Source organism: Rhinoraja longicauda, chromosome 6 (genome assembly GCF_053455715.1).
Source record: "Rhinoraja longicauda isolate Sanriku21f chromosome 6, sRhiLon1.1, whole genome shotgun sequence".
Taxonomy (NCBI): Eukaryota; Metazoa; Chordata; class Chondrichthyes; order Rajiformes; family Arhynchobatidae; genus Rhinoraja; species Rhinoraja longicauda.
Window position 1 is genome coordinate 55,853,023 of NC_135958.1, and position 27,535 is coordinate 55,880,557.

General features: G+C 45.4%; 2 protein-coding genes across 2 annotated transcripts in view; one reads left to right on the forward strand and one right to left on the reverse strand.

The window, feature by feature from the left end:
• LOC144594476 (hexosaminidase D-like) overlaps positions 1-6,235 on the reverse strand; it is an 83,890-nt gene extending 77,655 nt beyond the window's left edge. The window contains exon 1 of the mRNA XM_078401006.1: positions 6,231-6,235. The gene's annotated coding sequence lies outside the window, so the exon portion shown is untranslated. The remainder of the gene's footprint in view (positions 1-6,230) is intronic.
• Positions 1-27,535, forward strand: part of ogfod3 (2-oxoglutarate and iron dependent oxygenase domain containing 3) — a 106,628-nt gene that overhangs the window by 40,696 nt on the left and 38,397 nt on the right. Inside the window, exons 3-4 of the mRNA XM_078401013.1 lie at positions 2,198-2,273; positions 22,573-22,615. Coding sequence (XP_078257139.1) covers positions 2,198-2,273; positions 22,573-22,615 — 119 coding nt within the window. The remainder of the gene's footprint in view (positions 1-2,197; positions 2,274-22,572; positions 22,616-27,535) is intronic.

The following is a 27,535-nucleotide window of genomic DNA, read 5'->3' on the forward strand; positions in this document are numbered from 1 at the left end:
CACATGCATTCGATTGCAGACTCCACAGACTAGTTGGATTCCCATAGCAAGAGGAACACAGGTATAGTGGTGACATCTACATTTCCCTTGGCCATCTTTGACCTGACAGGTCCTGTTATCACAAAACGACATCAAGCATGTGATGTTGCTCGGGTTATCAACATATACGCATCCCTCCTTTTCCCGATGGAAACAATTCTCATATGACCTGAGGTCATCATTGGGTGTGAATTTGCACGGTTTGGCGATATCTGTGACCAAACGTACGTCCTGTGAATGTTGACTTATCCTTTGGTAACGGGAGACAAATAGCAGGCGGGGCAGTAAAGGGTTCATAAATAAGGTGGATAGGTTTAGGTGCCTTTATTTTTGCTTTCTCCCTCCAATTATCACATATAAGGTACTTTAGGGGGTCCCATTCTGGTCATGCTGAATAATGCCTGTACTGAGGTCATGGGAACTTTCTTATCTCTATAGACGAGCAATCTCGTAGCTGCATGACCTTGCTTTACTGTTTCAATACACAGCACTCGCAGTCAGACAGAGTAGTGGGAGAGGACAATAGCCCATCTCTTCTGTACACTCCTTATCATTCGTAAAGAGACAAACACATTCTGTTCCCAAGGATAACATTTCTGCCACAAGCATCCATCTTACTGCTTTCCACTAAAATAAGCATTCATTTTATATTAGCTAAAACAACAAAAGAAACCATCTCTACTACAACAAAATATAATATCTCTAATTGACTATATCAGCTAATAGCATAGATTCTCAAAGTCGTCCACAGTGCACAGATAAAGGATAAAGAGTGCAACATTTAGTGCAAGATATAATGTTGATGTCTTATAAGATGTATGAGTTGAAATACATATCAGTTTAAAAACATTGATGCTACAATTCTTGTGTATGGGACATGTTGGTCGGTGTGGGCAAGTTGGGCCAAAGGGTCTGTTTCCACGCTGTGTGACTCTATAACTCCAGTGCCGCAAACGCACTCAAATAAATAAGGGTAGCACATTAAAGCTGTCATCTCACCACTTCAACCGCCCAGGTTAATCCTCATCTCGTGTCTTGTTCGTGTGGCCCATGCACATTCTCTCTGTGATCGCGGAGTTTCCCAAAGTGTCAAGAGTGTTTAATTGTCATAGACTGTATATGTACAACAGGTCAATGAAATTCTTACCTGCATCAGCAGAACAGGCCTAGAAACATAATACACACAGATAATATATAATCGACAAAAAACATTCAAGAAACCTATAACATCAATACTAATGTAACAAAACCTGTAGTCCTTAGTCCAACCAAAGACAGTCCATAGATGTTCATATTTGAACTTAGTGGGTTTGTATTAGCACAGTCTCTTACCCGGAGTGAGGGATCAAGAATCAGAGGACATAGTTTAAGGTGAGAGAGAACAGAATTAATAGGAACATGGGGGGAACGACACACGAGCTGGCAGAGGGGGTAGTTGAGGCATGTAAACAACATTTAAAAGACATTTAGATGTGTACAATGGATAGGAAAGGTTTTGATGGATAAGCGCCAAACACAGGCAGGTGCAACTAGTGTGGTGATGTAGTGGGCCAAGTAGGCCAAAATAACGACAAGTAGGCAAGGTTAACGAAAGCGTGTTTACTGTATCTCTGGAACTCCAAAAGGGAATGAGAGTCATGCGGTCCTTGACCTTTATACTCCCGGCCGAAGTCCGCCTCCTTGGCTCGACCCATTCCCGTGCCGAGGGGTCGTGAGTGGTATGGCCCGACCCTCGGGAGCCGCCACAGGACCCCCCCCCAGATGGACGCACTGCCGTGGGTCTTATTAGGCATCCGGACGGCACCCAAGGAGGACCTCGCAACGTCATCAGCCGAGCTCGTCTACGGGTCGCCGCTCACCGTGCCCGGGGAGTTCGTGCCCTCATCGCCGGGGCAGCAGGAACCGTCCTCGTCCACCCTACAGCGCCTTCTTGTTTAGGAAAGAACTGCACAAGCAGGTTTAAACCGGAGATAGACACAGAATGGTGGAGTAACTCAGGGTGACAGGCTGCCTGTTACTCCAGCATTTTGTGTCCATCTTGAATTTTTCTTGTTGTTGAATGATCAAACTAAGAAGTTTCCCTGGGAATGTTGTATCGTCGAATTTTGTCTTTGGATCTTTCGTTTCAAGTGTTTTGTCTTTAAATTTTTTTTACCAGGTTGTACTCCGACAAAATGCGGCAGAGCGGTGAAAGACACAGTGGTTAATCGAGAGGAAGCCTTGAAGATACTACGGTACTGTTTTCATCTTTTAAAAATCAATAATACCTCAATAATTAAGATGGAGAAAAAACAGACTGCAATACTTGGTTATTTGTTACATGTTAGCTTTAATATATTTGGCTTGAAGGGAACAAGAGAGTCAAGAGTGTTTTATTGTCATATGTCCCAGACAAAACAATTAAATTCTTACTTGCGGCAGCACAACAGAATGTGAAAACATAGCACTCTGTAAACAATATAATAACCAAGAAAAAAATGTTCAGTGTGTGCATATATATAAAAACATGTATGTATAAAATTCATATATAGATTATAATATAATTATATATATATTAAACACTACAACCTCCAAATAAGATCCGAACTACAAAGACTGCAGCATTGATTTTGTCTTTTTGCACTATTACTGTATTTTTGTTTGTGCGTGTATATTTATATATATATATATATATATATATATATCTGTGTGTGTTTCTGTAAGAATACATATGAATAGATAAGAATGTAATAAATAGACACACACAGACAATAATACAGTGATAGTGCAAATAGACAAGGTGATGCCCCCAAGTCATTGTAGTTCAGAGCTAATTTGGAGGTTGTAGTATTTAGTAACCTGACAGCTGTAGGAAAAAAGCTGTTCCTGAACTTGGACGTTACAGTTTTCAGGCTCCTACATTTTCGTCCCGGTGGCAGGACTGTAATGAGAACGTGGCCAGGGTGGTGTGGGTCTCTGATGATACAGGCTGCCTTTTTGAGGCAACAACTCCTGTAAATCCCATCGATGGTGGGGAGGTCAGAACCTGTGATGGACTGGGCAGTGTTCACCATTTTTTGCAATCTTCCTCGCTCCTGGGCGTACAGGTACAAACAATCATGTGAAATTTAGAATCCTACGCATTAGGAGCGTGAAGAGTTAACAAAACAAATATGTATTATGTCAGCAATTGGAAATGGAGGACTGAATTGCCTTATCCTATTCTCCTACTCAAAGTTCTGCTCTACTTGGTTGGCTCCTGAAGTCAGCACTTTAATGGATGACTGCCTATTCCTATCTAGCCACATTGTTTCGTGAAGTTTAGTTTTGAGGTACAGCGCGCAAACAGGCCCTTCGGCCCACCGAGTCCGCGCTGACCAGCGATTCCCGCACACTAACACAATCCTACACTCTAGGGACAACCTTACATTTATAACAAAGCCAATTAACCTACAAACTTGTACGTCTTTGGAGTGTGGAATGAAACCGAAGATCTCTGAGAAAACCCACGCGGTCACGGGGAGATCGTACAAACTCTGTTCAGATAGCACCTGATCCATAGTTAGGATCGAACCCGGGTCTCTCGCGCTGGAAGGCAATAAAGAACGGAGATGAGGAAGAACTTTTTCAGTCAGAGAGTGGTGAAGGTGTGGAATTCTCTGCCTCAGAAGGCAGTGGAGGCCAGTTCGTTGGATGCTTTCAAGAGAGAGCTGGATAGAGCTCTTAAGGATAGCGGAGTGAGGGGGTATGGGGAGAAGGCAGGAACAGGGTACTGATTGAGAGTGATCAGCCATGATCGCATTGAATGGCGGTGCTGGCTTGAAGGGCTGAATGGCCTCCTCCTGCACCTATTGTCTATTGTCTATAACTCTACCGCTGCGCCACCATACCGCCCTAAAGACCATGAAAATTATGGTGAATTAATGAAGTTGGGCAATGAAGGTTAACTTGGGTAGGTTTGAGGTTTATATTGGAAAGTCAAACCAGGGTGCAGGTCCACCATCGATTATCCGGCAACTGGTGGTCCGGCCTCCTTTAATCCGGACAAATTACAAGAGCACACATGAAATCCCTCCCGGATGTTCCATCTGTAAATGTAGCGCCTAGGCCGGGTGAGGTGGCTGATCTCGACCTCATCGGGACTTTCGCGGACGATTGGCACGTCGTACTTGCCCCCTGTGGCCGGGGCTCTGGAACTCCAGCCCAGCAGATGCCGGCAGATCCGGTCCCACAGCCGACTTCCGAGGCCGACTTTGCGGGCAGGTATCTCGGTCCCCAGGCGGACCGTCCCGACACCATTCAACACTGGGGGGAATATACACTGTCTGTTTCTCAGGGTTGGTGTGTCAAGATCTAGACGACAGATCTACAGGATAGGATTAAGGTGATGGGTGGAAAGGGTGGGGGGAGGATTTAATAGATACTTGAGGGAAATGTTTTCACACGGAGGGGAAAGAGGTATGTGTGGAAAGAGCTGTCGGAGGAAGTGGTTGAGACAGATGCAATAACAATTAAAAGCCATTTGGGCAGGTACATGATAGGAAAGGTTAAGAGCATTATGGGTTAAATGCGGGCAAATGTGACTTGCGTTGATGGCATCTTGGTTGGCATGGGTGAGTTGGGCTGAAAGGCCTGTTTTCGTGCTGTATGACTATGACTCCCGAACTACAAAGCAGAAAACCAAAATAAGGCCCACAGGGGCTACCGGTGGAAAATATGTGATGAATAAGAGCTCACAATTGAATGAATTTGCTTTTGCTAGATCCTTGAAGTTGGACTACAAATTATAAACAGAAACTGATAATGCATAACTTGAACAGCAGTAGTACGAGTTCTATTTTTGAATTTAGTTGAATATTTTGAGTGTGAGGAGCTTCCTGTTAAGATTATTCACTCAGTGAGTTATGCTTCTAACCCTTGAGGTGTATTGGTTAAAGTTAGCAGTGCTATCTTTCAAAAAACTTCACGACTTTTTTTCCTTGTGGTGGGGGCATTTTCTCCAAAGACACAGCGTTAATTGAAAGCAATATAAAAGCACAGCTGATGCTGGTTTATACCAAAGACAGACACAATATGCTGGAGTAACTCACAGGGTCAGGCAGCATCACTGAAGAACACGGATAGCATTATCATTCCAGTCATATTGCATGTATAATTAAGATTTGACCTTCTATTTCCACTTAAATGAATATTGTTGCTTTATAGTTGTGAGTCCCCTGCATTTGGAACAGATGGCTTTATTTTTGATTCCTTAATGTCGTATTTACTTGGTGTCTTCAGTGCCTCAGGTGCTGGCTGAATCACAAATGACTGTATCTTGTGGAATACAGGCACGTAAAATTAATTAGCTGCTGAACTGTTTACAGGAAGGGAGAGCTGGAGGCACTTCTTTCCTGTAATGATACCGAGATCTTCCACTCTCAGTATCTTTCCCTCTAGCATTCAAATATAATAGAAAATTGTTGATCATTCAAATGTACAATGGAGCTACAAAATTAAGGGTTCAGTAATTCACAACTGAGGTGTGTAAGATTTTTTTTCTGCGAATATCTGGAATTCTTTACCCCGAAGGATTGCGGAGTCTAGTTCATTGGGGGTATTTAAAGAGGAAATGGACATTTTTTTATAAATGACAGAAAATCGAGGGCTTTGGGAAAAGGGAGATGACAAGCAAATTAATAAGGTATTATTCACAAAATGCTGGAGTAATTCAGTAGGTCAGGCAGCATCTCAGGAGAGAAGGAATGGGTGACGTTTCGGGTTGAGACCCTTCTTCAGACTGAGCACGAGGGAAGGATGTGGATGGAAGGGTCTCGACCCGAAACGTCACCCATTCCTTCTCTCCTGAGATGCTGCCTGACCTGCTGAGTTACTCCAGCATTTTGTGAATAAATACCTTTGATTTGTACCAGCATCTGCAGTTATTTTCTTATACAGCAAATTAATAAAACCCTTTAAAATGATAAAGGATTTCAAGTTAGTGAACGCAGAGAGAACGCTTTCACTTGTGTGGAACAGCCGTAATGAAGACAGAAGAATCTGGAGGTGCTGGAATCTTGAGAAGAAACAAAGCGCTGAAGGAACTCAGCGGGTCAGGCAGCGTTTGCGGATGGAAACAGACAGAGGATGTCTCGGGTCAGCATCCTTCTTCCGACTGATGGGGAGGGGGGAGAAAGCTGGAGAAGGGGCAAAGCCTGGCAAAGGATAGTGTGGACACAGGTGAGGGGAGGTGGGTGATGGGCGGGTGGGTAGAGTGAGCAATAAAGGCCAGAGGTGAAATGGAGGCTAAAGGGTGTCAGAGGAGGAAAGAAAAGGAGGAGTGAAATGTAAAGCCAGAGCCAATAGGTTTTCACTGAACCTCACACGTGACAATAAACTAAACTAAACTAAACCGAGGGAAGGATGTGGATGGAAGGGGAGATAGGGAGGGGAAAGAGGGGGGATTAAGTGTGAAATGGGGCTTTGGAGTGTGGAGGGGTGGGAGATGAGGGGAAGTAGAAGGGGAAAGGAACATGTTGACAAGGTGGGAGAAATATGTGTGCACACGGATGGGATAGCGGGTCGGGGCGGAAAGAGAAATACATATACAGTGTTCACTTTAATCATTCGCTGAGGTAGCAGGTTGCACATACTCACCATCCTTTGTGTCTCTACTTTTAGGCTTTGTCTGTTGTTCCCTGTCACCACTTTAGCACAATCCACATCCCTCTTTACTAATTATTAGTCCTCATTATTCTTTACCCTAAATCATTCCCTTCATCAAGTATCTGCATTCAGTGGCTGTTACAGTGGATGGCTTAATGTTTTGTCTTTCTGGTGACTGGTTAGTGCGCATTAAAAGCTTTTCACTGGACCTTTTTTCACTTTTCATGCGACAATAATCTGAACTGCACTAGACATTTCTTCTGAACGTTTCATGGGATTTATTTTTAGTTTTAGAGATACACCGAGTCCACGCCGACCAGCGATCACCCTGTGCACCAACAGTACCCTACACACTAGGGACAATATTTACATTTATACCAATGCCTATTAACCTACAAACCTGCACGTCTTTGGAGTGTGGGAGTAAATCGGAGCACCCGGAGAAAACCCACGCAGCCGTAGGGAGAACACACACAATCTGTACAGACAACACTCATAGTCAGGATCGAACCCGTGTTGGTGATGCTGTAAGACAGTGACTACCGCTGCGCCACCGTGCCGCCCCCACGATTTCTTGGTGACTCTTTTCTAACAAAACTCCTTAGGTTATGCTCCACCCCAATTGTGGAAGCATTCTCTCTTTCTCCATTCAATCGGAATATTTTATAATTGTAAAGAGCTCATAAACTTACAGAGCAGAATTAGGCTATTTGGCCCATCGGGTCTGCTCCGCCATTCAATCATGGCTGATCTATTTTTCCCCTCTCATCCCCATTCTCCTGCCTTCTCCCCATAACCTTTGACACCCGTGTCAAAATACCCAATGTCTTGGTCTCCACAGCAATGAATGCCACAGATTTACCACACTCTACATAAAGTGGGTTCACTCATCAGCTGCCACTTTGCAGGAGAAAGAGACATGTGTGTCCATCCCTTCCTGAAATATATTTCCTTGTATTTCTTTTCCCTGTGCTGTCCTCACTCCCTCATGACGTAGTGACCTGGGCCAATGTTGTAGTTGTGGGTCCAACCAGCTCTCGATACAGATTCAGCTTTACATCCATACTTTCAAATTCTATTCCACTGGAAATAAACCATTGTACCGTCCCATAGTCATACCTCTCCCCTTCCCTGTGCCCCACCAAGACTTGTACCTTCGCCCCCCGCCCCCGACCCCTGCATTCTTTCCACTGACTTTGTACGTTTGTACGTTCTCCCTGTGACCACATGGGCTTTTTCCTGGGTGCTCTGGTTTCCTCCCACACTCCAAAGACGTGCAGGTTTGTAGGTTAATTGGCTTCTGTAAATTGTCCCTTGTGTGTAGGATCGTGCTAGTGTTTGGGGAGATCGCTGATCGGCGCGGACTCCGTGGGCCAAAGGGCCTGTTTCCACGCTGTTTCTCCTAAAGTCTAAAAGCCTTGTTCACCTATTACCTGCCAAGCTTTGTCCTCCTACTCCTCTCTTCCAGCTTTCTTCTGCGTCCTAACCCGAAACATTACCGATCCAGGTTCACCAGATATGCTGCCTGACCTGCTGAGTTACTCCAGCACTTTGTGTCTTTTTTTTGTAAATCAGCACCTGTAGTTCCTTGTTGCTCCATTCAGGATTTAACCTGCAGCTGCAAGTTTGTCACCTTGACTGCTTGTGATCGATTCAACAAAACAGGGTCATGGAGGAGCTTAAAGGGCATGTACAGTGTCATTTGTAAGGTTAACAACATCAGACAAATATCATATCATATCATATCATATATATACAGCCGGAAACAGGCCTTTTCGGTCCACCAAGTCCGTGCCGCCCAGTGATCCCCGTACATTAACACTATCCTACACCCACTAGGGACAATTTTTACATTTACCCAGTCAATTAACCTACATACCTGTACGTCTTTGGAGACGTCATGTCACAATGCATTATGTGAAGGCACTTGTCTTGGTTTGATGTGTATAATTAATTTGATGTCAACTTCTTATGAGTTGAACCATCACCCTCTTCAAGATTGACCATTAAAAATGCATGTTCTTCGACTACCAAGAGAATAACATTTTAAAGTATTCGAGTTCACTTCCTCCTTTAATAGGTCAGTCCTCAATAAATGATGGAAGAGTCCTTAATATAATAGGGCAGCTCAGTGGCACAGAGATAGAGTTCCTGCATCACAGCGCCAGTGACCCGTACTCGATCCCGACTACGGGTGCTGTCTGTACAGGGTTTGTACGTACTCCCTGTGACCACGTGGGTTTTCTCTGGGTGCTCCGGTTTCCTTCTGTAAGATTTGAGAAGTTTTCCCTCATTTGAAAAGCAACGCAAACCAAAGAGCTGCAGTTTGGACATTTTAAACGGGAGACTGGGGCTGATAGCGGAGAAAGGCTGCGGTCAGATTAACAAAGGATGTCACAATCTGTGGGTCCTAAAATGGCCGCAGGACCTCGTGACCAGCCACAAAAGGTAAAAACCTTACATCCCAGTCTCTAGGTTTTCTGCAAAGCCATGGCCAGAACAAAGGATGGGTATTGGCCATGCAGAAACCTACGAAACCAGGTCGGAGTCCAGACACTGGGGCGCTGACATCAGCATACTCACAATGCCCCAAGCCGACCTAAACAGTTCATCTCAGTGAGGGGGCACAATAGCCCATAGAAAACTACCTGGTAGGTGATGGGAAACCAGTTAACACCCATCACCTCACAATGAAATCCCAATTTACACCGTCTGGCCATCCCCGGTATCCCGGAACATAAGGCAGATCAGAAGATAAAACCTCATACATATCTTTTGAACAAAAAGATTCCAAGATCTGGCGGGAGATAGGACGGGTCAGAAACAGTATAACTGGCCACTACTTTGGGTGAAAAAGTTAAGACGGACAGGAGGCAAGAAGCGCAGAGAAAACCGGGTTCGAAGTCTGAAGTCAAGAAGAAAGTCGGAAAGAAGAACGGATGCAAGAGAGAGGAACAGGCACGCAACTCGAAAAGAAATACTGCAAAAACCGAACAGCCAGTAACCCCAGTAATAACCCCATGGTGAGCATGCACTTCAAATCCTACATATCCTGGACATAGTTTAGTGTAGAGAGGAGGGTGGTTGTGAATAAACGTTGGGTGTGTATTAAAAATAGGGTTTGGTCAAGGTTGCGATGCGTCGTGCGTTCCCCATCTGACAGTCGTGTATGTGTCTTGCAGAACTGTGTTTAAGAATTCATAAGTAAAAGGGTATTCGTGTATACGTTTTGTGTAACTGTGTGTGTTTCAAGGATTCAGCGAAGAAGGTATTCGGATATATGTCTCATGGAACTGTGTGCTTTTAAGTTTTCAGCGAAAAGGGTATTCGGGTATATGTCTTGTGAACTGTGCGTTTTGTGATTAATAAATAAAAGATATTCATGTATTCGGTATGTGTATTATAGATATGTCTTATCGAACTGTATAATAAGTATTCATGGACAATAGTCCCAAGTGCTGAATAAAAGCCTTTTTCAGTTAAACCCTGGTTTTAAAATCTGGTCTGGTTGAATTTTTTCTGCACTATAAGAGCTCCTGCACCGAAGTCCAGTGTCTAGAACCGTAAGGGGTGAGTGGGTCGAACCACTCACGGGGAACCAGTGTGCGCGGCCTGGTCAAGGGATCAGAGCAAGGCACGGGGACCTTAGGTCGGGCGAAAGCTCGGCGCAGAAACCCCTTACACTTCCACATTCCAAAGACACGGGGGTTTGTTGGTTAATTGGCTTCTGTAAAGTGTCCATTGTCCCCAGTGTGTAGGACAGTGCTAGTGTATGGGGTGATCGCTGGTCGGCGCGGACCCAGCTGTATCTCTAAAGACTAAAGTCTAAGATTACATTTATGTATGGTACCTGCTGATGGAAAACTTGAGGCAACTTTATATCCCAGTGCATTCCCAATGCAATTCCTCCTTGTTTGTCACAGTAGCCAGGTGAAGGATATCAGATTTTATATTAAAACATGAAATAAGCTGCTGAAAATATGATCGCCTTGGTTGGACTTTGGTTTGGAGTACTGCATGCAGTTCTGGTCACCCCCTTCCAGGAAGGGTGTGGAGGCTTTGGAAGGAGTACAGAGGTGATTTACCAGAATGATGCCTGAATTTGAGGATTTTAGCTGCAGGAAGAGGTTGGACAGACTTGGATTGTTTTCTCTGGAACACTTGAAGTTGCGAGGAGACCTGATAAAAGTGTGTAAAATTATGACAGCAAAAGATAGGGTAGTCAGATATATTTTCCCCCAGGGTGGAAAAATCAAATACTAGGGCGGCACGGTAGCACAGCGGTAGAGTTGCTGCTTTACAGCGAATGCAGCGCCAGAGACTCAGGTTCGATCCTGACTACGGGTGCTGCACTGTAAGGAGTTTGTACGTTCTCCCCGTGACCTGCGTGGGTTTTCTCCGAGATCTTCGGTTTCCTCCCACACTCCAAAGACGTACAGGTATGTAGGTTAATTGGCTGGGTAAATGTAAAAATTGTCCCTAGTGGGTGTAGGATAGTGTTAATGTACGGGGATCACTGGGCGGCACGGACTTGGTGGGCCGAAAAGGCCTGTTTCCGGCTGTATATATATGATATGATATGATGATATGATAGAGGGCATAGCTTTAATGTGAGAGGGGCCAAGTTTAGTGGAGATGTGCAGGGCAAGTCTTTTACACACAGAGTGGTGAGTGGCTGGAACGTGTTGAAGGGGGTGATGGCACATACAATAGTTGCATTAAAGAGACTTGGCATATCGTTACGCAGGGATTGGAGGGATATGGATTATGTGCATGCAGGTAAGATATGGTCTTGGCATCATGTTTGGCACAGACATTGTGGGCCGAAGGGCCTGTTCCTGTGCTGTACTGTTCTATGTTCTATCATAGAACATAGAACACCAATAAATTTGCTGCAATTGCTGGAAATGAAACTGAATTGAACTTGTTCAATTATCATGAAGAACCAATCTTAGCCAGAGATTGTACATTGTGTTTTGTATTAAGTGTTTGCCTCGGTTTACAACTTTATAAAGCTTTTCTCTTGCATTGTTTTTTCGTTTTCCCAGTTTTGGAGATTGGTATTTTTACCACCTTTTATTCAAGTTAGTGTGAGCTTCTGGATGAAGTAGTTCTATAATGTCTCCCACTATTGAAGATTGATGACAGGTTTGACTTACCACCAACGCACATAATGGCGGTAATAACATTGATGGATCTATGGGACAACAGATGTAGAATTTACGAGCGGAATGACAAATAAAAGTAAAGGATGAATCACACTAACTTCACAAACCTGCAGATAGAGGGCAGCATGGTGACGCAGCGTAGATTTGCTGCTATACAGCGCTTACAGTGCTGGAGACCCGGGTTCAATCCCGACTACGGGTGTTGTCTGTACTGAGTTTGTACGTTTTGCCCCTGACCGTATGGGTTTTCTCCGAGAACTTTGGTTTCCTCCCACTTTCCAAAGCCGTACAGGTTTGTAGGTTAATTGGTTTGGTATAAGTGTAAACTGTCCCGAGTGTGTGTAGGATGGTGTTAATGTGCGGGGATCGCTGGTCGGTGCAGACTCAGTGGGCCCAAGGGCCTGTTTCCGCACTTTATCTCTAAAATAGACTAAACTAAACCTCCCTGAGGAGGGAAGCAGGAAGAGAAAATGCGCAAAGAATGCACAAGATTGCCACTTGCGCAGTTGGCAAAGCTGCTGTCTCATAGCACCAGAGGTCCGTGTTCAATCCTGACCTCAAGTGCTGTCTGTGTGGAGTTCGTACGCTCTCCCTGTGACCATGTGGGTTTCCTCGGGTGCACCAGTTTATGACAAACATCCCAATGGTTTGCAGGTTAATTGGCCTTAGTAAATTGCCCCCAACTGTGTAGGGAGTGGATGCCATTGTAGGATAACATTGAACTAGTGCGCACGGGTGATCAATGGGCATCGTGGACTTGGTGTGGCAAAGGGCCTATTTCCATGCTGAAAATCTAAAACTAAAAGAAACTAGATTTGGGGAAATAAGTAAGAAAAGATACAAGTTAATCATGAGGAATTTCCCAAACTTAATTGGAAAGAGAGCTGGATAAAGGTGGTTTTAAAATAGAATTCCACGTTGTGTACAACACTCCTTTCTGAATTAACATGGAAGAATTTTGACAAGGGAGGATTCACTATTGGATCTGGTAACCATGAGAAGTATAGTCACGGCAATACCTGAGGAATGGGGTGGGACAGTGGCACAGAGGTAGAGTTGCTGCCTTACAGCGCCAGAGACCCGGGTTCAATCCTTACCACGGGTGCTGTATGCACAGAGTTTGTACATTCTCCCTGTGAATGAGTGGGTATTGTCCGGGAGTTCCGGCTTCCTCCCACAGACGTACAGGATTGTAGATGAATTGGCTTCTGTCAATTGTGCAGGATAGAACAAGTGCATAGGTGATTGCTGGTCGGCACGCACTCGATGGGCCGAAGGGCCTGTTTCCATGCTCTATCTCTAAATTAGTAGCCACCATAATATCTTATGCTTGAAGATAACAATGGAGAAAATGAAGATGCCCTCATAAGATTTGAAGTGCATCAACAGTGAGGGACTGAGAATAGAACTGAGGAAAAGGGACATTAATAATGGTGAGTCATACAGCATAGAAACAGGTCTAAACCGTTCAATAACATGTTCTAAACTGTTGTGCGGTCACGGTGGCGCAGCGGTAGAGTTGCTGCCTTACAGTGAATGCAGCGCCAGAGACCCGGGTTCGATCCTGACTACGGATACTGTCTGTACGGAGTTTGCATGTTCTCCCCTTGATCTACGTGGGATTTCTCCAAGATCTTTGGTTTTCTCCCACACTCCAACGATGTACAGATTTGTAGGTTAATTGGCTTGGTAAATGTAAAAATTGTCCCTAGTGGGTGTAGCGTAGTGTTAGTGTGCGGGGATCGCTGGTCGGCACGGAGCCAGTGGGCCGAAGGGTCTGTTTTCGCGCCGTATCTTTAAGCTAAACTAAACGCATACTGAGCATTATGCCAATCTACATTCATCTGCATTAATTCCATATCCTCTCTGCCCAGCTCATTCAAGTTTCTGTCAGATGCCTCTCAAATGTTAGTATTGTTCCTGCCTCCGCTATCTCCTTTGGCAGCTTATACCAGATACAATATAGAATAGCAAAAGGAAATACTTGAACTATGTTGATCACAGTCCAGGCAAAATACACTTGGCTGAGAACAACAGTCCAGTGGAATACCAACGACACAGAACGGTTGAATAAAGAGACACTGGAGGTTGAGGAAACCTCCATAAGCAAGGACATAATTTGAGAAAGCACAGCAAATGCAAATATAAAAAGATACGGGAGAGAAATCAGAAAAGCATTTGGTATGAGCTTCTGAATAAGTTACATCTGGCAGCCCTGCCCATTCTTGTGGTTGATGACAGGTTAGGCTTGTAACTGGTGTAGGTAGTAAAAGTCATAAAATTGATGGTGTTATCTGAATGCAGGAGGAGTATCTATGATCAACAGAATTAAATTCCAGACAAGCATAGTAAGATTCTGAAAATATTGAACAATTACTTTGTTCCATAGAGTCATAGTCATTGGAGTGGCACAGTGGTGGCGCAGCGGTAGAGTTGCTGCCTTACAGTGCCAGAGTCCCGGTTCGATCCTGACTGGGTGCTGTGTGTACGGAGTTTGCATGTTCTCCCTGTATCCGTGTGGGTTTTCATCGGGTGCTCCTGTCTCCTCCACACAACAAAGACATACAGGGTTTGTTGGTTAATTGGCTTCAGTAAGCCATAAAAATTGTCCCCAGTGTGCAGGATAGTGTGAGCGTACGGTGAGATCGCTGGCCGGAGCGGGCTTGGGGGTCGAAGGGCCTATTTCGGCACTGTACCTCTCTAAAATCTAAAGTTCAACAAGACATAGAGTCATACAGCATGGAAACAGGTCCTTCAGCCCAACTTGCTCATGCCGATCATTACGCCCCATCCACACTAGACCCACCTGCCCGCTCTTGACCCATGTACCTCTAAACCCATCCTATCCATGTACCATGCTTCACTTTTCTTTCTCCAAGAAAATGGATGAGAAAGATGTTATATCGGAAGATGAGGTGAGAAATAATGTAATCAAAATTAAATGAAATGAGGAGGAATTGTAATTAAATTGAAAGTAAACTAAAGAAATTCATAAAGATAAAACCTTGGTCCGAATGCAGTACATCAATACTTTTTTAAAGGTAAGCAGGGCATTATTTAAGCGATGCAGCATAGAAACGGGTACTTTGGCCGAATGAGCTCATTTTGACCATCAATAACCTGTTTGCACTAGTTCTACGTTATCCCACTTTCTCAGCCAGTCCCAACACATTTGGAGCAATTTACAGTCCAATTAACGTGAAAACACCCAAATTCTTTGGGATGTGGAAGGAAGCCAGAGCACCCGGAGGAAACACAAGACCACAAGGAGAACGTGCAGGTTTGTAGGTTAATTGGCTTTGGTAAAATCGCCCCTAGTGTGCAGGATAGTGTTAGTATACAGGATGATCGCTGGGTGCAGCAGACTCCATGGGCCGAAGGGCCTGTTTCCACGCTCTATTTCTAAAGTGTATGTTAAACCATATGCTGTTTTCCAGCTCTTCCTGCCAGATTATAACGCGTCTCTCATCCTTGTAACAACTCACTAACATCCTCCTTTGATTTCTGTCCATTAAACCAATGCCGTATCCGTGCTAACGTATCATTCACAATCCCATATGCTCTTATGTTGCATACAATCTGATTGCCTTGTCATAAAAATGACGTGGGAGCATTGAAGAGGGTTCATGAAATATTTACAAGAGTAATGGGTGCAACACTGCAGTTGTGATATCAGTTCAGTTTAATCAACCTGGGCTAATTTGCTGCAAAAGAAAAAGGGATGAGGAGGGATGTTTCACAATGAAGTTATGGAGGATATGATTGAAGAGACACTTGTGCAGAAGAACAGAATCGTCGTCCATCAATTGAAGCAAATGAACAAGAAATCAAATCAGGAATTTGGAAAACAAATACTGCCAGAAATCTGCCAGGAGAGCTGTTGCCTCGCAGTGCCAGAAACACGGGTTTGAACCTGACTTCAGATGCTGTCTGTGTGGAGTTTGCACATTCTGGAGTATTGTCCCTGTGACTACATACGTTGTAATTGCCCGTATTGTGTTGGGAGTGAATGAGACAGTGGGATAACAAACTAGTGTGATCGGTGGGCCTCTTTCTATGCTGTTTTTATAAAAGCAAAATCAATGAGAATATGGAACTTGGAATTACTGGGAGTGGCTGTGGTGATTAGTTAAAGTAACTTTAAAGAGGAGGAGTGAAACTCGGGAGGGAGAAGGGAATAGAGAGCTTAGTTGCTAGTATTAGAAAAGAAGGCCATCCAACATGGACTAAATGGGTTGTTTAATCATTTCTAGCGAAATGCTTTTTTTCAATCCTGAAATGTGCCTAACTTAATTATTTGCAAACTCCTTAACTTTTCTGTCAAGTCTGTATGTTCTCCCTGTGACCGCGTGGGTTTTCTCTGAGTGCTCTGGTTTCCCCCCACATTCCAAAGACGGACAGGTTTGTAGGTTAATTAATAATAATAATAATAATAATGCATTTTATTTATATAGCGCTTTTCATATACTCAAAGACGCTTTACAGAGATTTTGAGAACATAGGGAAATGAATAAATAGATAAATAAGTAAATAAATAAATGAACAAAGAAAGGAGACAGAAGGTGAGGTGACCTTCAGTGGATGAAGGCAGTACTGAACAGGTGAGACTTCAGCGATGTTTTGAATGTGGTGAGTGTGGAGGAGTCTCTAACGGTTTGGGGTAGTGAGTTCCATAGGGTGGGAGCAGCGATGGAGAAAGCCCTGTCCCCCCAGGATCTGAGTTTGGTCCGGATGTGGGGGGATAGGAGATTGGCAGCGGCAGAGTGGAGGGTGCAGGTGGGAGTGTGCCTGTGGAGGAGGTCGGTCAGGTAGGATGGGGCCAGGTTATGGAGGGCTTTGTAGGTTATGAGGAGGATTTTGTACTGGATTCTCTGGGGGATGGGGAGCCAGTGGAGTTTATAAAGTACGGGGGTGATATGGTCACGGATCGAGGTGTGTGTGAGTAGACGGGCAGCGGAGTTTTGAATGTATTGAAGTTTATTGATGATTTTTGAGGGTGCGCCATAGAGGAGGCTGTTGCAGTAGTCCAGACGGGAGGTGATGAAGGCGTGGATGAGGGTTTCTGCAGCTGTGGAGGAGAGGGATGGACGGAGACGGGCAATGTTTTTGAGGTGGAAGAAGGCTGTCTTTGTGATGTGTTTGATGTGTTTGTCGAAGGAGAGGGTTTGATCAAGGATGATTCCAAGATTCCGGATGTGAGGTGAGGTGGATACTGGGAGACCATCAATGTTGAGGATGAAGTTTTGGGTGGATTTGGTGAGCGTTTTTGGACCAATGATGATGATTTCAGATTTGTTGCAATTGAATTTGAGGAAGTTTGATTGAAGCCAAGATTTTATTTCAGTGATGCAGTTTGTCAGTGTAGAGTGTGTGGTGGGGGAGATTGACTTGGTGGAGATGAGGAGCTGGATATCATCGGCGAAGCAGTGGAAGTTGAGACCATGACGGCGGATTAATTGACCAAGGGGGAACAGGTAGAGGATGAAGAGGAGGGGGCCAAGGACTGAGCCTTGGGGTACACCTTGGGGGAGGGGAACGGTGGGGGATTTACAGTTGTTAATGGAGATGAACTGGTGTCTGTCAGAGAGGTAAGATTTGAACCAGGATAGGGCTTTTCCGGTGATGTTAAGGGAGGTTTCAAGTCGGGTGAGGAGAATAGAGTGATTTATGGTGTCAAAGGCGGCGCTGAGGTCAAGTAGGATGAGGATGTTGAGGTTGCCAGCGTCGGAGGAGAGGAGAATGTCGTTTGTGATTTTGAGGAGCGCAGTTTCAGTACAGTGGTTTGAGTGGAATCCGGATTGGAAAGTTTCATACAGGTTATTGGTAGAGAGGTGGTATTTGAGTTGGGAAGCTACAGCACGTTCCAAAACTTTGGACAGAAAGGGTAGGTTGGAGATTGGTCTGAAGTTGTTTGGGGTGTCAGGGTTTAGACCAGGTTTTTTCAGAATGGGGGTGACAGCAGCGATTTTGAGGGATGGCGGGACGATGCCAGTGGACAGGGAGGAGTTTATTGTTGCAGTGATAAGTGGAGAGAGAGCAGGAAGGCAGGCCTTGACAAAGCTGGAGGGGATGGGGTCCAGAGAGCAGGTGGCAGTTTTTATTCCTGTGAAGAGGTCAGAGAGGTCGGTGGTGGAGATTGGGGAGAACTGAGGCAGGGGCTGACAGGATAAGGGGGGGCAGGTGGTTTGAGGGGGAGCAGGTGCGTTGGTGGTTAAGGTGCTGTAGATGTTGTCTATTTTGCTTTGGAAGAATGAAAGGAAAGTGGTGCATTTGTCAACTGTGAATGATTGGGAGATGGTGTCCAGGGGGCTGAGGAGTTTGTTTATTGTAGAGAAGAGTGTTTTTGGGTTTCCGGAGCCAGAGTGAATTATTTGAGAGTAGTAGGTGGAGTGGGCATGGGAGAGGGCATCTTTATAGTGCTGTATGTGGTCTTTGTAGGCTTGGGAGTGAATTGTGAGACCTGTTTTGTTGCGGAGTCTTTCAAGTTGGCGGGCATGAGTTTTCATCACGCGGAGTTCAGGGGTAAACCAGGGAGCAGAGTGGGTGAAGGAAACTGTTTTGGTTTTTATAGGTGCAAGCTGGTCGAGGCAGGAGGAGAGAGTGCGGTTGTAGTAGTCAGTGAGGTCAGAGGGGCTGTGTAGGTCAACGAAGGGAGAGGCGGACATTATTTCAGAGAGGGAGGATGAGAGCGAGGTAGGTGAAATAGAGTTCAGATTGCGGAAGTTGATTTTGCGTTTTTGCTTTGGAGCTGGGGTGGGAATGTTGACAGACATGGTGATGGCTAAGTGATCAGAGAGGGTGGGGTCGGAGCCAGAGAGGTGATGTAGATTTAGTCCAGTGGAGCAGACAAGGTCCAGAATGTGTCCACGGTTATGGGTGGGAAAATTGACATGTTGAGTGAGGTTAAAGCAGTTGAGTATTTCAGTGAAGTCAGCGGTTATCGTGGAGTCAGTGGAGTCCATATGGATGTTGAAGTCACCGAGGAGGAGGATTGAGGGGGAGAGAGAACAGAACTGGGTCAGAAAGTCAGAGAAGTCAGAAAGGAATGATGGGTGTGGTTTGGGAGGGCGGTAGATAACTGCCATGACTAATTTTGTGTGGCTAGAGAGTTTGAAAGCCAGGTGTTCAAATGAAGGAGCAGATGAGATGGAGATGAGGTTGATCTTGAAGTCCTGTCGGTGAATTACGGCAATCCCACCACCTCGGCCTTCCGAGCGTGGTTTATTGATGTAGGAGTATCCGTTGGGTGTAGTGAGGTTGAGTGGGAGGTAATCCAGAGGTTGTTGCCAGGTTTCTGTCAGACAGAGGAAGTCCAGTTTATTTTCCAGGATGAAGTCATTCAGAATGAGGCTTTTATTGTTGAGGGACCGGATGTTGAGCAGAGTGAGCTTCATGTTGCTTTGTATGGTGTGGATGGACACGGGTGATTTAGCCAGGGCTTGTAGACAGGGGGCACGCTCGTGTGCGTTGTTGTGATGATGTAATGGACGAGTGGAAGTCCGATCAGCTGACCAGAGTGCAGGGATGGAGTGACCGGTCTGGGAGTAGACAAACTTGTGACCGGAGCCTCTGTGGATGTATTTGGGTCGTCGTAGAAGTCCGTGATTGATGATGGCAGAGATGCATGGCGGAGTGGAGTGGTTGTTGAGCTGGAGCAGCCTCGCAGCCAAGTACTTCAGTGCCATGCCAGGCAGGAGCGAAGGAGCATAGAGCCCAGAGAGATCAAAAGGTCACAGCAGGCACAACAGGCTGATCCAGAGCAAGGCCTATGAAGATCGAGGAAGCTGAGCAGCCTAAGGGTTAATAGGGAGCTGAGGACGTGCAGGCAGAGGAGGTAACCAGGCAAGCAGGCAGCCAGGCAGCTGTTAGCGTTAGCGGTAGCGGTAGCAGTAGCGTTAGCGATTTGATGACGTCAGCGCTAGCTGTCAGGTAACCCACAGGGGAGCAGTCCAAGCCAGCAGAGACAGGAGCACAGACAGGAGTGAGAGGTCCAAGGGTGCGGAGTCCAAGGGTGCGGAGGCAGCGGTGGAAGAGCTGGGCAGATGATACCAGGTCAAGCAGAAGGATTTGTTTAAGCAGAGGGATTTTTTCAAGCTGAGAAAATCTTTTCAAAAACGGCAAAATTAATACAAAATTAATACAAAATAGAAGTGGTGAGAAGCGGCGAACAAACAACGCCAGCGTCCTCTCACGTCACTTCCGGTATATTAATTGATTTAATCTTGCCATTTAGGTGACCTTGCATTGGAACAGGTCGGTTTTAATTAAACTGCAAAGACTAATTGCCTGAAGTGATTGAATTCAAGCAGTGGCACAAAGAACTGCAGATGTTGAAATCTTGAGCAAAAGAGAAAGTGCTGGGGGAACTCAGCTAGTCAGGCAGCATCTGTGGAAGGGGACGGACAGACGACGTTTCGAGCCGGGACCTTCCCTCAGCCAAGTCTGAAGAAGAGTCCAGACACGAGACAGCACCTGTCCATTTTCTCCACAGGTGTTGCCTGCAGAGATACAGCATGGAAACAGCCCTTTGGCCCACTGAGTCCACAGTGACCATCGGTCACCCGTACGCTAGTTGTATGTTATCCCACATTTGCATCCCACACACACTAGGGGCAATTTACAGAAGCCAATTAACCTACAAACCTGCACGTCTGGTATGTGGGAGGAAACCCACGCAGTCGCAGGGGGAACGTGCAAACGCTGTACAATTGCACCCGAGGTCAGGATCAAACCCGGGTCTTTGGCGCTGTAAGAAAGCAGTTCTACCAGCTACGCCACAGTGCCGCCCCGTGTTGTTGAATTCAATACTGATTCTCGAAGGCAACAAAGTGGCTGAACAGAAGACATGGTTCGGTTCCTTATGCTTACATTGGATTTTGTTGGAACAGTGCAGAAGGCTCGAGTGGAGGACAGAGTGGGGGTGGACGGACAACTAAAGTAGCAGCAAAGTAACTGGAAGCTCTTTGGTGTTATTGCGAGCAGTAACCTAATCTGTGTGAGGTTTCTCCAGTGTAGAGGCGACTCCATCGTGAGCATTGAACGTAGTACACTAGATTGGAAGAACTGCAAGTTCAAGGAGCGGCACAGCGGCTCAGGTAGCAGAGCTGCTGCCTCACCTAAATGTGACGCATCGGCCAGGTGAAGTGGCCGATCTCGACCACACCGGGACTTCCACGCCGATCGGCGGGTCGAATTTGCCCCCTGTAGTCACGGCTCACAAACTCCAGCCCGAATGGAGCCGGCAGATCCATTCCCATTGCCGACTTCCAAGGTCGACTTTGCAGGCCTGTATCTCAGTCCCTCGGCGGCCTAGGCAGACCGTTTTGGTACCGTTGACCTCTGTTTGTCCAACAAAAAGGATAATCCAAAAAGCCTCTGGAACCAAAAGTACCTGAAAATCGTTGAGGGACTTGCAGACCATGTCAACCGAGATGTCTCATCTATACTGGTCCCATTTTGCCCGTATTCTTCTAAACCTTTCTGACCCATGCAACTGTCCAGATGTCTAAATGTTTCTGTTGCACCCGCGTCAACTACTTCCTTGTTCCACCATCCTTTGGGTGAAAATGTTGCTCCTCAAGGTTCCCATTAAATCTTTCCCCTCTCACCGTTTTGCTCAATATTTCACTTTTGTTGTTTTGTACTATATTTGTTCATGTAATCCAATATTTTGATTCCAAAAAGAAAGTCCACAACATATTTGCTAAAGATTTGACAAAGATGCACCAGATTCATGCAAGATAAAATTTTGATGTTTACTTTGCCTCAAGTCCTGATTGGACTGATCCAGGATGGGGAGGAACCTGCCTACAGAGGGGAAGTGACGCAGCTGGCGTCCTGGTGCCATCGCAACAACCTGGAGCTCAATGCTCTCAAGACAGTGGAACTAAGTGTAGACTTTCGAAGAGATCCCCCTCCCCTCCCCCCACTCACCATCAACAACACCACAGTGACATCTGTGGAGTCATTTAAGTTCCTTGGAACCATCATCTCCAGGGACCTTAAATGGGGTGCCACCATCGACTCCACAGTCAAAAAGGCCCAACAGAGGATGTACTTCCTGCGGCAACTGAGGAAACACAATCTGCCACAGGCAATGATGGTCCAATTCTATACTGCTATCATTGAGTCCGTCCTCACCTTCTCCATCATGGTCTGGTTTGGCTCAGCCACCAAGCACGACATCCGGAGGCTGCAAAGGACCGTTCGATCAGCTGAGAAGGTTGTTGGCTGCAACCTTCCCCCCATTGACGAACTGTACACTGCAAGGGCCAGGAAGTGAGCAGGCAACATCATCTCTGACCCCTCTCACCCTGGCCACAAAACGTTTGAAGCACTTCCATCTGGAAGGTGACCCCGACTGTCAAAGCAGCCACAGCCAGACATAAAAACAGTTTTTTTCCACGAGTGATAGTCCTACTCAATAACCAAAGTCTGTAGTCTCTTTTTTGCTCTGGTTTATTTTCACCCGCATGTTTAGACCGTAATGTTGTATCCTTATTGTTTTGATGTGTTTATGCTTTATTCTTAATTGTCAACTGTACGTTTGTGTTGTCATTTGTGAGCGGAGCACCAAGGCACATTCCTTGTATATGCACATACTTGGCCAATAAACTTATTAATTCATTCATTCATTAAATGAGGTAAGACCCACTTAAACTGAGCTGTAGTAACATGTGGCAAATGAAATGTGGATCTAAATGATACGTTGCAGGTTTCAAACTTTACTTTCTATTTGCAGCATAGCACAGAGAGGCCTGTCGCTGGGTGGCTCTGACGGTGGGGTAAGTGGCTCAACATTATGAACTTTCATACTTAAATAACAAACTCTTCTTAAAAGAATTTTTAAAGTTTCTATTAGTGGGGGAGTCTAGAACTAGATGTCATAGCCTCAGAATTAAAGGACGTTCTTTTAGGAAGATGAGGATAAATTTCTTTAGTCCAGAGGGTGGTGAATCTGTGGAATTCTTTGCCACAGAAGGTTGTGGAGGCCAAGTCAGTGGATATTTTCAAGGCAGAGATAGATAGATTCTTGATTGGTACAGGAGTCAGAGGTCATGGGGAGAAGGCAAGAGAATGGGGTTCGGAGGGAGAGATAGATTAGCTATTATTGAATGGCAGAGTAGGCTTGATGGGCCGAATGGCCCAATTCTACTCCTATTCCTTATGACCTTAAATACACTGCTAAATGTTGACTACGTTTTCTTGTGTGATCAGCTGAAAGACATTTTTACATTGATGCATCATTCGGGGTTCTTGAGAATGATTGATTGAAAGATCCAGCATGGAAACATCACCCTTTTCTCTCCAGAGATGCTGCCTGGTGCACTGTGTTACTCCAGCATTTTGTGTCTATCTTCGGAGTAAGCCAGTTCCTTCCCACACATGGAAACAGGCCCTTTGGCCCACCAAGTCCATGCCGACCATTGCTTAGACAATCCTTACTTGATTCTTGAAAGAACAAATAGAAATATCAGTAAGGGTGATCTTGTTAATTAGAGACTTACAAAAGGCCTTTGATAAAGGTACCATGTTGTAGATTCAGAACATGTGAACTCAGGATACAACTACCAACAAACTAACTTAGCAAGTCAAGCAGCATCCGTGGAGACAGAGGGAGAGTCAACATTTGGCACCGAGAATTATTTTTGGCTCAGACGAAATGGGTAGGAAGGAACTGCAGATGCTGGTTTATACCGAAGATAGGCGCAAAAAGCTGGAGCAACTCAGCGGGACAGGCAGCATCTCTGGAGAGAAGGAATGGGTGACGTTTCGGGTTGAGACCTTTCTCGAGACGAAATGCCACCCATTCCTTCTCTCCAGAGATGTTGCCAGTTCTGCTGAGTTACTCCAGCTTTTTGTGTCTATGTTCAGTTAGTTTTTGCTCTGCTGATTGAAAAATGTAGCATGGAAACTGGCCCCACCAAGTCCGTGCTGACCATCGATCACCCACTCACACTAGTTCTATATCATCCCACTTTCTCTTCCACTCCCTACACACTAGCTGGAATTTATGGAGGCCCATTAACCTATAAACGAGCACGTCTTTGGGATGTGGGAAGAAACGCACCCGGAGGAAACCCGCGCGGTTAGGACCGAGCCCGGGTCTCTGATGCTGTGCGGCAGCAGTTTTACACGTTGAACAATATTGTTGCCGTAAAGTTCAGAGTCAGCTAGGGTGGTGGTTCTGTTGTCACATACAGCCAGTCCATGTGGGTCTGGTGAGTGATACAAGTTTTCTTCCTAAAGGACATTAGCTGGTTGAGCTGCCGTCTCACAGCGCCTGGGACAAGGGTTCGACCCTGACCTTGGTGCCGTCTGTGTGGAGCTTGCACCTAATCCCCGTGACCGTGAGTTTCGTCTGGGTGCTCTGGTTTCCTCACTCATCCCAAAGATGTGCTGGTTTGTCGGCTAATTTTCCTCTGTAAATTGCCCCTCGTGTGCAGGGAGTGGATGAGAAAGTCGGAATAACAGAGAACTAGTGTGAATGGGTGATAGAATGTCGGCGTGGACTCAGTGGGCTGAAGGGCCTGTTACCGTGCCGTATGTCTGAAATTAAAATTTAAAATTGACCGAGAGATGTGTGTTTACAATGTCCAATAGATTTTTGGTCATACCTGCTAATGGATTCTCATGATAAATTTGTTTAATTTATTCAATTACTTAAGCGTAGATTCTACGGCTGCTATGGAAGGTTTCAAAATCCTGGATAAGTCATCTTTTCCCCCTGGATAAGTCATCTTTAGAACGGAACAATCTACCCTGAGCTTGAGATGTTATTTTGTCTGAAACATTTGCTTGGATTCTAGTATAAAAATGTCACAAGTCATCAGAGTTTTCAGTTATTTGCTGGCATATTCCTATAACTTTCTGCAGGCAAATCACATGTAACTCAGATACTTAAAAATAAATCTGGTGCATTGCAGGAATGAAGGTGATGGAGGAATGGTGAGGGGGGGAAAGATTTAATAGGAACCTGGGGGGCAACTGTTTTTACATAAAGGGCATTGGGTGTGTGGAACGAGTTGAGGCAGGTACTATCGCAACGTTTGAGAAACATTTAGGTAGGTACAAGGGTAGGATAGGTTTAGAGGGATATGGGCCAAATGAAGGGACATGTTGACTGGTGTGGTCAAGTTGGGCCGAAGGACCTGTTTCCACGCTGTGAGACTATGACTCCATTCAGCAATTTTGATGCATTTAATTATTTGCCTTGGAGATTTTTTATTCCGGCCATCACCAGTTTTAAATTATGGGAGAATGCAGTCGAGATGCTTGTAAATTTAATTTTACAAAGTAAAGAGGCCTACCTTGGAGAGTGTTGTCAAGTTCATAGTCTTCACTGACTTGCTCATAAAAGTCCACTCAAATAGCTTGTGGTTGGGTGTAATTTGGTTGCATAGCAGCCATTTGCTCCTGGTGTGTTCACTTTATTTTATTTTATGAAGGGCGTCAAAATAATTGTAGCTGAAACACATGATAGGTGAGCAAATTAAGTATTAAGTACTCTGTCTAATTTACGATTGCAACGTCCCTATAACCCATTCAGCTGGAATTCGGAAAATATTTCTCTCTTTCTTCAATAATTGCAACGTATCAGAAAATGTGTCTTATTAACCCGTTGTCTTTCTTAAGAATTTTGACTCTCGAGATACAGTGTGGTCACGCTGACCAACGATCACCCCGTACACTAACACTACCCTACACACCAGGGACAACTTACAATTTTACCGAATCCAATTAATGTACATCTTTGGAGTGTGTGAGAAAACCGGAGCGCCCGGGTAAAACCCACGCGGTCACAGGGAGAACGTGCAAACTCCGCACAGACAGCACCCATAGTCAGGATCGAACCCTCGTCTCAGGCATTATAAAGTAGCAACTCTACCGCTGTGCCACTGTACTGCCTTTTCCTTATTTTCCAATGGTTTAATTGCATATCATATTGTTTATTTCATGCATTTACATCAAATAACCCTCCTTAATGTAACTTGAAGCTGTAGGTCATTTTAATTGTCAAAGATAAATGGTATCATTAAACATTTAATCTCTTGACGATAGTGTTGATTGATATCCCTTGGTTCAACCAGTTTTGTATAACTGCAATCGTGTAAAATCAGAACTTAATATAAATTAATTCTGCCCTTTCCATTCCCTTCGAATCAATATAATCTCTTTTAGGCATAGTTTAGCTGATAATTGTCACCTGTACCAAGATACAGCAAAAAGCTTCTCTGTCTGGCTTGTGGTAGGGTGCGTTGAGATGGTATGCTTTGCTACTTTGCTTGTCACATGTGCCGAGGTACAGTGAAATTCATTTTTGTATACACCTCAGTACAAGTACCACTGTACATAGCGCGGGATAAAATAGAATATTTATGCAATAAAAGTTTTACCTGGGTCAAGATGGCAGAAGATGGAGGCGCAGGCAAGTCCCAAGTCCCAAGGATCGATGCAGACCATCGATCGCCATTCACTCTAATTCTATGTTATCCCATTTTCGCATCTACTCCCGACACACTCCGGACAATTTACAGGCCAATTAACCTATAAACCCGCATATCTTTGGGATGAGGGAGGAAACCAGAGCACCCAGATGAAAAACCAAAATGGTCACAGGGAGTACGTGCAAACTCCACACAGACAGCAACGAGGTGAAGATCGAAGCCGTGTTTCTGCTGCAGTGAAGCAGCTGTTCTCCCAGCTGCACCCCTGGGCCACCTGAAGCAGCTGTTCTACCAGCTGGGCCACCCTGCACCCCTGGGCCACCTATCGAACTGACAGCTGTGAATCCATTGCTTATGTATTCACTGGATGTTTTTAAGAGCGAATTAGATATAGCTCTTCAGACTAAAGGAATCAAGGGATATGGGGAGAAAGCAGGAACGGGGTTCTAATTTTGGATGATCAGCCATGATCATATTGAATGACGGTGCTGGCTCGAAGGGCCGAATGGCCTACTCCTGCACCTATTTTCTATGTTTCTATGTTTCTACTAAATTTAATGTGATCTGCCTGGCACACTGCCTCTAGGTCCTGTGATTTTTGTGCCTTTCACTGCTGAGTTAGTACAAACAGTGGTTTCATTGTATAATACCATCAATGGTTCAATGGTTCTTTATTGTCACATATACACGCACAGTGAAATTCTTTTGCACAACCCACGAATGCACAGTCGCCATATGTTGGCGCCGTTTACAAACAAAGACAAAAAAGTACTGGAAGTACTGGAGCGTCCCCGATCCAGGTAAGCCCAGGTAAGCCCCAGGCTGCTGGAAGCCCAGGCCCACGACCCGATGTCCCACATCTGTGACCGGGGGGCACTTCCTGCAGCCGACCTTGAAGGCGCTGGAGGCGATACCCCAGTCCCTCTCCAACCGGCTCGCTCCTTGTGTCCGTAGTCGCCAGTGGCTCCCTCCTCCTCGACTCTCTGATCTTCAAGACTTCAGAGCTTCCACCTGCAGGGAGCGGCCTTCTGCTGAACCAGGCCTGCCGCCGCAGGTAGACGTGGGCGGCCGCCCGGTCTTTGTTCTCGTCGGCCACCGTCCATGGTCTCGGCCGATCGCTGGTTGTTCGCGGCAGCTGCCAGGTCCGTTCTTGCATGGGAAGGTATTCTGGACCAATACAGCACTCAATGCTCAGTCAGGCCATTGCTTTCGTTGTTGCTTGGTAGAAATGAAGAGGATGGACTTTGGACTTGGTGG